Below are 12,964 nucleotides of genomic sequence, written 5' to 3' on the forward strand. Positions count from 1 at the left end.
AGTGAGTAGTAATAGAGCAAGGGCTTGGAAGGATAAAGACCAGGTGCTGGTGAGTGGGATTAGATTGGGATATCTGGTTGGCATGGATGAGGTAGACTGAAAGGTCATTTCCATCCTGTACATCGCTATGATTATTTCTCTCCTTCATTCCCCACCCTCTTAGATAAACACTACTACAATCTAGGTTGGCTTTCAGTTAACACCATGAATTGATCCAACACCACATTTCTTGGTCTTCACAATCTGAGGATGCAGCAATTTAGTAACAGCATTTGGTCCTGCAGTGTAGACTTTAGACTTCCCTCAGCCTAGACTGTGCTCATTGAGCATACTGCATGTGTTTGGCTATTGTTGGACTCCCTAAAGTGCCAATAAACTCTAAACATTATACATAGGTAAGTTCCATCATCCTCCATCTTGTTAAGAGTGATATGTCACATACACTATGTTAAATTCATTTTCATTATAGATACAAGTGATATGGTACCATTGCAATATTCACTTTACAGTAGAAAGCACATCCACAGTAGCTATAAAAAAGTTGATAGTTATAACCAGTGGGCATATGACCATAAATAACTATTGGTTACCTTGCTAGCTATAAAAGTTTAAGTTGAAATTTATTTTACAAACTTCTATTATAATAAATATTAAACAGAGAATCTTGCACAAGCCAGAAGTCCAGTCTGGAGTTTAGCCGACCAGCTAAAACAAGATAGTGGTTATATCAAAGATATGAAACCTCAGTTTCTAGTTTATCCTGGTGAGATAAAAGGATCCCCATGTGCTGTTCACACAGATCACCTGTCATTTGTCTGGACTTTAGTTGCTGTCTCACTGTTGAAAGGACACATGGAATAAATAAACCCCAGCTTGTTAACTTCTCACCTACACTTGTTCTGCAATATTGAACTGGTATCTGACAGTTGGGCATTAAACACTAGTTGTCATTTGGTTAAAAAATTGAATTCTACCTTGGAAAACCTCAAGTCTTAGTTGAGGTTTTTCCAGGTATCAGAACTTGATTACAACCAGTACACACTCATTGAGACCTTCCACACCCTAGCCATAACAAAACTTAACTCTTTCTTGGGGTTGTTGGTGTTGGACTGGAAGAGTGTACAAAGTTAAGAATCACAACACCAGGTTATATTGGAAGCACTAGCTTTCCAAGCACTGCTCCTTTGTCACCTGATGAAGGACCAGTATTCTGAAATCTAGTGCTTCTAATTAAACCTGTTGGACTATAACCTAGTGTTGTGTGATTTGTAACTTCTAACTCCATTTCAATCATATTGAAACTACCCACTGTTAAGTGAACTAGTTTAATTCAAAAACTATCCCCTAAACTCAGTTTTAGTTATGGAGTGGATATTTGCACAGTGTGGATAAGTGCAAGTTACAGCAAAGCCAAGTGGAAGGGACAGGTTTCAATTTTTCAAAGCCAGGACAGATTTATTTTTAATGTACACTTACATTCTGCAATGCCTTAGTGGGAGTGACATTACAAATTCTTCAAATATTTGCATTGTCAAAAGGCTAAAACCTAAAATTTTGATATGTCAAAAGTTAGTAAGTTGTTTTACAGCTGATGTTATAGGTTATTTATACTCTGGCTCTAGATCAAACCACCAGCATAATGTTTGATTTTTTTTTGAGGCAGTTAGGGTGTATGGGAAATATGGCATGGTGGCAAGATCATGCATGCTCATTCTGAACAGTGAAGCATTGTGAAATGCTAATGCCCCACACTCCTGCTCCTAGTTACATTGTAGAAATACATGCTCCATGTCTGTTCATTATAGAGGCAGCTACCAAGTGGCAGTCTGCTTCGGAAGGAATAAAGGTTTAGTTTTGAAAGGAGCATTCTGACAACAAATAACTCATGCTAAACTAGAACCAGCCAACCCTCTAATCAATGATTTGGAGGTCAGTGTATTGACTTTTATATGCCACTTTATTACAATTACCACCATTAATTGATATTGAAAACAAGCAATTGTTACTAGAACAGATGGCTATCATGAACTCAAACTAGACAAATGAAAGTTGCCTCAAGAAATTTCATAGAAGCATTCATTTAAGTTAGCATTAAAATTAACCTGTTCTACAGCTGGATTTCAAGTGGTAGCAAACATGAGAATTCTAGCCCAAAAACCTCATTTATTTGGGTCAGTACCAGGCTGCTTTACTTCATCGATCCCAGAGGCTCCTGATCATTAGTCAGCTGTGGGATAAAGGGTCCCACCAGCCAATTCAAGGGGGTGTTGTGAGCCAGATAATCCATCACCCCATCCATAGCTTCACGAATCTTCAGCATTTGCTCTTTACTCTGGATCAAGAGTGGTGTTGACAATTCTTGGAATGATGTGGCTGATGAAAGAGCATTGTAGAGGTCTTCTGCCAGTTTACAGACATGCTGCACCTGATTTTCAATATTCTGGGGCAAACCATGAACATTTGAAGACAACATCTGGCAGATGGTGTGAAGTTTAGAAGAGAGATTCTGAGTCACAGCCAGTGTTTCAGATTCAACTTGCTGGAATAAGAAAAAAAAGTCAGTCAGTCTTCAATCCACACTTGCTCAAACCTAAATGTTTGATTGGGAAGGCAAAGTAGTGCAGTGGGGATGTGACAGTGAAATAAAGTAGGTAGCTGCAGAAAAAAAAGCAGCTGCTGGAAATCTGAAACAAACTCAATGCTGGAGAAATTTAACAAGTCTGGCAGTATGGAGATAAGAATGTTTCTCTCCAGTTGTCAGACTGGTCAGTGTAGTTTAGAAAACTTGATATCCTAGAATGGTTCAGCTTTAAAGGGCAATTACTGACTGATCATGTATTATTTGGTGAAAGTATGCCAAGTTAGAGACCCCACTGGTTGTTTGCTCTTTGGCAAGCTTTTACTGCATTGATTCAGCTCAAGGGTTTGTGCTGACTGATTCAATTCACTGCACAAAGCATGAAACCATGTACTGGTTCAGAACAAGATCTGAAATAGCAATGCTGATAGTCATTTCTGGAGAGTGGTCTAGGTGGAATACAAGTGTCCTTCATTGAGATGGAGGCAGCATTATGAAAGTGGATATTACTAGCAAGACTGCCTTTACACTACTTACTTCAGTTTTCTCAGACAGGTCTTCAGCTTGAAAATTAGGCTGTTGCTTCTTCCAGTCAAGCAGAAGCTGATTCAAATTTACTCGAACATCTTGTAATTTGAGTTGGGCTGATTCTGCACTTTTGTTGGCTGTTTCAATCTAGAAGGTAGCAGTTCACATTTTACAACTTTTGCAGTGGAGAAGATTAGTCATCCCTCAGAAACCAAGCCCTTTATCCCTGGGTCACCAAGTATGAAGTTCCCAGTTTACTCATCTTTCAGATGAGTTGAAGCAGGGAGAAAGTTTCCATGCTTTATTTACTACAGATTCTAGCAAAACCCGAACAGAGACACTACAGAGAAGTAACTCCCGTTAGGAGCATTGGGAAAATGCTTTATTGCTCCACAATCTAGAGGATTTGCTAACATGGTTTTAAGATGAAGATTGTTCTTTGATCTTCAAAAGACTTACTTGCAAGAGGCAAAAAAAGTAATTGGTTTAAGAGTCATAGCTTTAAAAAAGTTAAATTTCAGCCTGAAAATCAATTACATTGGGAAGACAATTTCTTTTCTTGAAGGTGGAATAGTTTCTGCCCAAGGAGAATGAGATGTCAGCTACTTGCAAGTGAATCTTCATTAAATGGACCCCATTGCCATTTTGTCCAGTTTACTCCTGCCTACTTTGGAAGGTCATTTTCTCATTTCTTATCCATCATAGGATGGAAATATTTCAGACCATGTTTTGGTTATTGACCCTTGGTTGGTAAAGTGAATTCACTTGTTATGCATCAAGGAAGACACCTAGTTAATATTGGCAGAGGTCAAAGACCCTGAACATTTCCAATAGTTTAAAACTCAGCCATGTTGGTACAAGCTATTTTGTTCAGGCACTAAATAGAAGTTATAGCACTGAGACAATCCTCAAAAAGGATTGGATTCCAGCTGAACTATGCAAATTAGTACAGCTAATATGGTATCCATGAACCAGTTGTTTCCTTACCAAATCTACAAGATTGTGGAGATGAGAGAGCGTCTCCTGGCCATTCTGCTTTGCTTGCTGCATCTTGGCAATGGAGTACTGGTATGCACGACTACGAACTTTGGAAGATAAAGATCCCAAGCGCACATAATAACTCTGTTCTTGTGGCAAAGTGTCTGAACATTCGGTTGAAACAGCCACTTCAGCTGAAAGAATTTAAACAGTTTTAGTTACAGGCATATTTGCTCCACCCTAGGAGCATTGGTTTTCCTTTGTCACTGTTCTAAATAAAAAAAAATCTGGTTCCTAGAAGAAAGGAGATAGCACTATACCAACTTAGGATTACTAAAGCCAATAGAAAATTAGGACCATCATGGTTAAGCAACCCAGATAGAGATTTATATAGTTACCTAGTTCTTCCTTGGTCATTGGAAGATAGTGATCAACCAACTGCTCCGATTTGGAGAGAGAAATATCTATGCCAGTGGTTACTAGATGACCCACAGCACTTGTACCTTCAACCACAGCTGCTTTAGTTCTTTCCAGATTGCCTTGCACAGCAGCTGCAGTCATGTCCACAACTCCCACAACTGATTCTTTTACATCAGCCATCTTAGTTGTTAGCAGCTTCTTAGTTTCAGGAAGAACCTGCAATAGAGGCAGGTCAGCAGTTAGGTTTTAAAAAAACGACAGTTATGTCCTTAGACTCCATTTAATTCTCAGTGCATTTTCAGGAGGAGTTTCAGATATGATGATTTGAAAACAAATCTGTAAGAGTACAAATTCCAGCATTTAGTGCAGTGTAGATAATCTACACAAATTTATTGGTGTAGATGGGGGACAACCAGATTATATCCCACTGCAGCAAATTGCTATTGAATTCCAATTCAATCTGGAATTAAATTTTTAATGACAACCATGAATTCATCACCAGTGGTCAGAAAGAGCCACCTGGTTCAGATTTTATTTAGGCTTTCCTTACCTGGAAAAAGGTAAATACAACCCCAGACCTATAACAGTGTTGTTGAATCTTAATTGCCTTGGATCAATTACAGACGGGTAATAAGTACAGCTAGCCAATGCCCTCATCCCATGAGGAAATAAAGTCCTTATTTGTAGGAGTCATTTGGGCTGCTTAGTTAGATAAAATTCACAAGGTAGTTAGTATAGAACTAAGGAACATATCTGTAAGCCTTTAAGTATAAAGAAAAGCTGACAAGCTCCCACAGGCAAGTTAAAGCTGTTCAGATATGGAATGATACTAAAAAAGCAATTGTGACTGATTAAGTGACATCAGCAATTATAGAGTCATAGAGGTGTAAGCACAGAAACAGACCCCTCAGTGACTTGACAATGCCAACTAGGTGTTGTAAATAAATCCAGTCTTTGTTAGCAGTTGGCCCATATCCTAAACCCTTATTCATATACTCCATCCAGATGCCTTTTAAAGTGTTCCAGCTTCCTCCACTTCTGACAGCTCTTTCCATAGACAACCCTCTACCCAAATATATTACCTTTTAGATCCATTTTAAGAATCTTTCCCCTCATTTTGAACCTATGCTCTAGTTCTGGACTCTCCCACCTTGGGAAGGGAGACTACTTATCCTCCATGATTTTATAAGCTTCTAATGTTACCCCTCAGCCTCATTTCTTCCCTCCATGAGGAATCAGGCAGCACCAACCTGGTCTGTAGCTTGATGAAGGATAGGCAACTTCTCCAGCTTGTCCAAACCTTTACAGGCATACTCATTAGCTACTGCAACTGGAGAGGGGTGTCAAGTCCAGGACAAAAAAAGTTGTTACTTCATTGTTAAGTAATAATACTACTACAATGTAATGACATTCAACTGTGTTCAAATTAGCATCAAATTCTGATCAGATCAAAGTTTATATGGAGATGGAAATTTTGCCAGTGATTCTTGTGAACAGTGACCATATTTAATCAAAAATGACAGTCTAATATTCATTAGACAAAGCATCTGTGTGCTTAAGAGCTACAAATACTACCAAAGAGGAGAGTGAACAAATCAGACTAGTGTGCAAAACTGGTAGTCAGATCTTTGGAACGTAGACCCAATGGCTGAGGGTTTGGATCCAATGTTCTAAATGATCCACCATTTTGGATCTTCTTTGGTAATCAGTCCCCAAAGTTGCAGAAGCAGGCCATTGGGTCCACTAGGAGGAAACCTGAGCACCTGGAGAAAACTCTTGTGGGGAACTTGCAAACTCCACATGGACACAGTGAACAAAGGCTGGAATTGAACTCTGTCCCTGGGGCTTGAGACAGTGCTAGGCACTGAGCAACCATGCTACCCCTTATCTAGATTTGTTGGATGACATTCAATTATACCCAATAGAATTCATTGACAATGAGAAATGCCAATTGATTGTGGTTATCACTTGATAGAAAGTGACATTCAAACCAGAAAGCAGTGTGGATCATGTTATGCAATTGAGCAGTAAGTAGTGCTCCTAGAAATAAGACTTTTCTTACTTTGAGGTTCCAGCTTGTCTATAAGAGGTTTAGCACCACTGGCAGCAACAGTGACTATGGTCTTCACTCCCTGCTCAGCAAGGTCACAGATAGTCTTTACTGCAGGATAGCTCTCCTTGGTACTTGTATATGCAGCAGATACTTGGTCACAAGCAGAACTCACAAGTGGTAGATTAGTCACTCTGTCAACAACATTCTAAAAAAAAAGAGACAATGATTTGTTAAAGATAGCTATAACAATTTTGTTCCCTCAGAAGTGGGAATGTAACCTTAGCTTTTATTTGCAGAAAGTGACCTAGCAGACAAATAGGAAAGATTTAATATTTACAAAAAAAAGGGTCTTGATTAGATTAGGGATTTAAAGTGTTTAGGGATAAAATTAACCAACTTCTACTCAAGTCCACAATAGATGTTGTTCTAATATCAGATTGAAGGCACAGACATTGTAATAGTTTAGGACATAAATTTGGGAAAGTGTACTCTAGTACTAACCCAGTTCAAATCACAAGATTTAAAGCAAGAATTAGTAGCAGTCTTGTCATAATGTGACACCACTGTTTAAAAAGGGAGGTGGACAAACGTGGGTAATTATAGACCAGTTAGCTCAACTTCTGTAGTTAGAAAAGTGCTTGAGTCTGTTAAGAAACTAGCAAGGCATCAAGACAGAATTTGTCCCATTGAGTAAATGCAGCATGGGTTCATGAAGTGCAGATCATAAAATAGATTCCCTACAGTATGTGAACAGGCTTTTGGCCCAAAAAGTCCACACCAACCCTCTGAAGAATAATCCACCCAGATCCATTCCCCTACTCTATTTACCCCTGACTAGTGCATCTAACACTATGGATAGCTTAGCCTGGCCATTCACTTGACCTACATATCTTTTGCATGGTGGGAGGAAACCCATGCAGACAAGGGGAAAGTGTGCAAACTCCAGTCACCCAAGTTGGGAGTTGAACCATGAAGACACTACAATGGACAGTGGGGACCTAGATGGGAGGTATCTCTTTCCCAAAAGAGATTGTGGTGTCACAAAAAGCTGCTGCACAAGATAAAGATGTAAAGGTGATACAGGCAGTGTATTAGCTTGGATAGAGATTGGTTAACCAACAGGAAGCAAATAGTGGGAATAATGAGTGCTCTCTGGTTGGTAGAGACATGTGGTGCACCTCAGGGTGAGGTGTTGGACCTATGATTCAAAGTGGAGAACCAGTGTCAGTTTGCAGATGACACTAAAAGGAGAGTGGTAGGCAAGGTGTGCCCAGGACTGAAACTTTGCAAGAGGATGTTTACATGAGTGGGCAAAGGTCTGGCAGATGGAGTGCCATGTTAATAGAGGTGGAGTCATCCATTTCAGTAGACATAACAGTAAAGACGACTTTAGTGGTAAGAGCTTGCAGCACACTGCAGAGACACCTGGGTGTCTTTGTGCATGACTCAGAAGGTTGGTCTGCAGGTACAAAGTGGAATTTTGTCCTTCACTGCTTTTAAACAAATTCCTCTAGCAGAGGTTTTGTTGCAGCTGTAAAGGGAGCGGTAAGACCACACCTGGATCACTGCATGCAGTTTTGGTCTCCTTACTGCAAAGGATGCACTGGCACTAGGGAGGGTACAGAGGTTCACTAGGTGGATTCCAGAGTTGAAGAGGTTGGTTTATGAGGAGAGATTGAGTAGACTGGGATTATGTTCCCTGGAATTAAGGATGAGGGGGAATCTAATAGAAGAGGTTTAAAGAAAACAGGAGTTACAGGTAGAGGGTATTTCCACTGGAAAGTGAAATTAGGACAAGAGGACATGCTTCAAAATTGGGGTGGTGGTAAAAAACAAGAAGAAGAAATGAAGCAGATTTAGAGTTACAGGAATACTTCACCCAGAAGGTTATGAATCTATGGAATTCCCTGCCTAGTGAAGTAGTTAAAGCTTCCTCAGTAAGTGTTTTTAAAACCAAGAGTTTTTTGAACAGTTTAAAAAAGTTATGAAGAGGATGGGTGAGTGGAATGGAGGCCAGAAGACCAGCCATGATCTTATCAAATGAGAGCGAGAGCCAAATCCTGGAGATCAAAGGCAAGTCTAGAGTGGTGCTGGAAAAGCACAGCAGGTCAGACAGCATCCAAGGAGCAGAAAGATGACATTTCAGGCAAAAGGAAGGAGGCTGGGAGTTGGAGGTGGAAGGTAGCTGAGTGCGCAATAGGTGGATGGAGGCAAGGGTGAAGGTGATATATCAGAGAAAAAGGTGAAATGGATTGGTGGGAAGAATTGATAGGAGACAAGTCTTGAGGACAGTGCTGAGCTGGAAGCTTGGAACGGAGCAGGGTGTGCTCAGCAGCATGAAAAATGAGGAAACTGGTGGTGAAGTCCACATTCATGCCTTGGGGGTTGAAGGGTCCCAAGGCAGAAGAGGAGGAGTTTTCCTCCAGGAAACAGGTGGTGAGGGAACAGCAGTGGAGGCAGCCCAGGATCTGCAGGTCCTCAGAGTGGGACGAGTGTTGAAACATTCAGCCACAGGGTAGTGAGGTTGATTCATGCAGGTGCCCCAGAGATATTCTCTGAAGCAATCTGCAAGTAGGTATCCAGTCTCCCCAATGTAGGAGAGACCACAACAGGAGTGACCAGTACAGTAAATGCCATGTGGAAGTGCAGGTGAAACTTTGATGGATGTGGAAGCCTCCTTTGGGACCTTGGTCAGAGGTGAGGGTTGAAGTGTGGGCACAGATTGCCATTCCTGCAGTGGCAAGGAAAGGTGCCAGGAGGGGAGGGTGTTAGGGGACATGGACCTGACCACACAGTCAGAGGGAACATTCCTTACAGAAAGATGGGGTGGGGAGGGAAATATCCCTGGCAGTGGTGTCAGTTTATAACTGGCAGAAATGTCATCAGATGATGCAATTTATGCAGAGATTGGTGGGGTGCAAGGAAAGGACCAGGAGTTCTGTTCCTGTTGCAGTTGGAGGGATAGGGTTTGAGGGCAGAGGTGCAGGACATTGATAAAGATACACTGGAGGGCATCAGCCACCACACAGGAGGGGATATTGTTGTCTTTAAAGGAGGCAGCCATCTGGTGTGTTCTGTAGTGGAACAGGTCCTCCTGAGGAGATACAGAGGTGAAAGACTTGGGAATAAGAGCCAGAAGCATCAGTTTCCCACTCTTCAGATGCTGCCTGACCTGTGCTTTTTCAGCACTACTTTACTCCTGCTCAAAGTTATGTTCTTATTGTACAATTGGCAGAGTATCAGACAGTTACTCAAGTCATTTATACAAATTGTGAAAGGGAATGTGAAGAGCAAGCATCTAAGAAAGATTTTTGAACAATATAGCAAAACATACACAACTAGAGAAAGCTGAGCTTCATCTTCAGATGAAGTTAAAGTTTGGAAAAACAGTTCTCAAAGATTCAAATTACAGGTCATGAACTAGTTTCACACTGAAAGCGAGTGTTTCTTCCATAGAAGCTGTACCTGTTGGTTGCCATTTTCTTGGCCTGCTGTAGTTTCAGTAGCATTTCCAGTTACTGATGCCATCATGAGCTGCAAAAGTCTTAGAAAACATTTCAGGTTTTTTTAAAACAATAGCAACCTTCTAAAACCACTCCACAAGCATCAATAATATAAAAACAGAAAAATGCCTTGGAGGCAACAATACACTGGACAACTTAGAAAGTAGATCTGTCTAAGTAATGTAGACCCAGAAGCATAACTACTACATATTTTTTTAAAAATATTATTCTAGCAAAAGTTTACTATTACCAAAAGTGAGTGTTTATTATTATTTTTTTTTTCTCTCTTACCAATATACAATGAACAAAAACTCCTTACTTCCTATAGATATGGTCTACTCCTCTTTTATATGAATGTGTAGTGCATTTAAACACCTGCTCTCATCAGCTGAGGAGGCACTTGTTCAACTAACCAATAGGAATTCACGATATGGAATAACCTGACAATTGTTAATTGTATTGAGCCTCAGAAGCAGGGATTCTCATGACTATCTGATAGCACACCATTGCAATAAAATTGAAGGAATTCTCAAGTAAGTGATGATGTGAATGAAATTATTTTTAAAAATGATCTTGAAATCTCTTTTTGTAAGAAAGAATATTGCTCACAGCAGGACTGAGCCAACTGTGAGGTGAGGTTCAATGCCTGTTATCTCTAACAATTGGTTATGGATCCAAGACACTATCCCCACCCTCAACCTCACTCTAGTTGTATCCCTCAATTATCATGCTTAGATGATAACAACAAGGTTAAAGAATAAATTGCGCCTTTGGTGTAGAAGAATATTCTGAGTGCTTCACAGAGCCCACACAAAAGAAAACAGCAAACAAAATCAAAATACTGCAGATGCTGGACATCTGAAATAAAAACAGGAAATGCAAAATATACTCAGCAGAGCAGATAGCATCTGCAGAGAGAGAAACAAAGTTGCCCTTTCAAGTCAATGGTCTTTCATCAGGATTGACAGAAGTTAGAAATTTAACAATTGGTAAATGATTTTAAACACAGAGAAGCAAGATGAAATTAAGTAGGATTTTAGGGTAGGAGAGGGAAGTAGTGAGAATGAGCATTTGACTGGAGCCATCCAAAGTTTAGAGTCTTGAAAGCTGATGATCTTAAATAGTTGATTGAATGAGGAATTTACATTATAGGCAAGAGTTGCAGGAACAAAAGGTACTGGAGAGGAAACTTTCAAAGCTTTAGGAAGTTTGAGAGATAATAGAAAAAGCTATGTAAAATATGTAATGCAAGTTTGAGAATTTTAGTTCGTAGCGTTGGAGAATTGGCAGCCAATGTGCATCAGCAGAAACCATGGTGTTTAATTAGATTAGATTAGATTCCCTACAGTGTGGAAACAGGCCCTTCGGCCCAACAAGTCCACATCGCCCCTCCGAAGAGAAACCCACCCAAACCCATTCCCCTACCCTATATTTACCCCTGACTAACGCACCTAACACTGTGGGCAATTTAGCATGGCCAATTCACCTGACCTGCACATCTTTGAATTGTGGGAGGAAACCGGAGCACCCGGAGGAAACCCACATAGCTGAGGAGGCTTGAAGTTTATGAGGTGATGAAGGATGGGAGGCCAGTTCAAGGATAGTCAAATTTGAAGCTGAGAAACACATAGTTACGGATTTCAGTGACACATGTTGAAAACAAAAGCAATGGTCTTTGGGATTGAGAGGATATAGACCCCAACTCAGGATAGAGTTTAGTAGGGGATCTAAACTTGTGAATGACCTCAGTTAATGTTTTGAATGCATGTGACCTTTTCTTCTAACTCTGTTTAAACTCTGGTTAACTCTCCAATGTCCAATTCTTTGTGTTACTTTCATGGAGAGATTATGATGAAAGCAGGGCAGTTAAAGCCAGTCATTATTATTGTGCATGTGGATATTTTGTGAGGAGGGTCTTGTCATAGGAAGGCATCATTCACAAGTTGAACTCTTGCCTTATGCAATAATCTATACATTCACAGGCACAGTCATACACTTTTCACCCAAGGTAGATCAGCGCAAGTTCTAATTAATGAGAATTTAGAAACTGGCGATCAGAGATTTTTTAAAAATTCATTCATCAACAGAGAGTGTCATTGGCAATTTATTGCTCATTACTGTGTGAGAGAAGAAATTCCTCCTCATCTCTGTTTTAACTGAGTCACCCCTTACTCTGGGATTATATCCACTAGTATTTGTAGACTCTGCTACAAGGGGTAACAACCTCTCCACATTTACCCTGTCTAACTCTCTAAGAAAGGTATGTGTTTTATTTAGGTTGACTCTCTTTCTTCTACACTCTAATGATTTCAGGCCCAACCTACACAACCTCTCCCCATAAGAGAAGCCCTCCATAATCAGGATTAATCTAGTGCACCTTCTCTGGACTGCCTCCAAGTTGGAGGTAAGGGCATCAAAACTGTTTACAGTGTTCTAGATGTGGCTTAACTAGTGCCTTGTATGGTTTTAGCAAGATCTCTTTTTGTACTCTATTCCCTTTGAAATAAAGGCCATCGGTCCAATTTCATTTGCATTTCAGTGAGTGACACTACTAAAAGGATAGCACACGTAAGAAAGTGATCACACTGCAGATTAGAATTGTGCAGGCAAGGTGAGAATGGGTGACAGCAGGCAGTCTGGGAGAATGAGGCAGGTAGTGGAGGAGTCCCCTGAGTGTACCCTACTTGCTAATCAGTATTTCATTCTGGAAACCATGAGTGTCATGGTTCCTCAAGGAGTGCAGCCAACACCGAGTCTATGGCACCAAATGTGTCTCAGCTGTACAAGCAGAATGGAAGGGCAACAATGATGGGGGATTTCATAATCAGGGATCAGACAGGCTTCTCTGCAGTATCAAACATGACTCCAGGAATGATATGTTTCCTCCCTGATGACAGGGTCGCT

The 12,964-nt window shown here is 40.5% G+C and overlaps 1 protein-coding gene across 1 annotated transcript; it reads right to left on the bottom strand.

Annotated features, from left to right (window-relative positions):
- Nucleotides 1-1,428: 1,428 nt before the first annotated feature.
- On the bottom strand, nt 1,429-10,408 carry LOC122565085 (perilipin-2-like). The gene is made up of 8 exons (XM_043720718.1): nt 10,352-10,408; nt 10,023-10,101; nt 6,567-6,762; nt 5,755-5,834; nt 4,483-4,720; nt 4,094-4,278; nt 3,116-3,253; nt 1,429-2,539 (listed from the first exon to the last, which is right to left on the bottom strand). Exons 2-8 carry the CDS (start codon nt 10,086-10,088, stop codon nt 2,189-2,191), a joined length of 1,254 nt encoding a protein of 417 aa, XP_043576653.1. The 5' UTR covers nt 10,089-10,101; nt 10,352-10,408; the 3' UTR covers nt 1,429-2,188.
- Between the last annotated feature and the right edge of the window lie 2,556 nt (nt 10,409-12,964).

This window comes from Chiloscyllium plagiosum, chromosome 31 (assembly GCF_004010195.1).
Source record: "Chiloscyllium plagiosum isolate BGI_BamShark_2017 chromosome 31, ASM401019v2, whole genome shotgun sequence".
Classification (NCBI taxonomy): Eukaryota; Metazoa; Chordata; class Chondrichthyes; order Orectolobiformes; family Hemiscylliidae; genus Chiloscyllium; species Chiloscyllium plagiosum.

Bases quoted from the DNA above. Each gene is read 5' to 3' on its own strand.
- LOC122565085 (XM_043720718.1), bottom strand. From the start codon at position 10,088: ATGATGGCATCAGTAACTGGAAATGCTACTGAAACTACAGCAGGCCAA. The intron at 6,763-10,022 runs GTACAGCTTCTA...CTTTTTTTTTAG, and splicing joins AAGAAAATGGCAACCAACAG to AATGTTGTTGACAGAGTGAC. The intron at 4,279-4,482 runs GTAACTATATAA...AAATTCTTTCAG, and splicing joins AATGACCAAGGAAGAACTAG to CTGAAGTGGCTGTTTCAACC.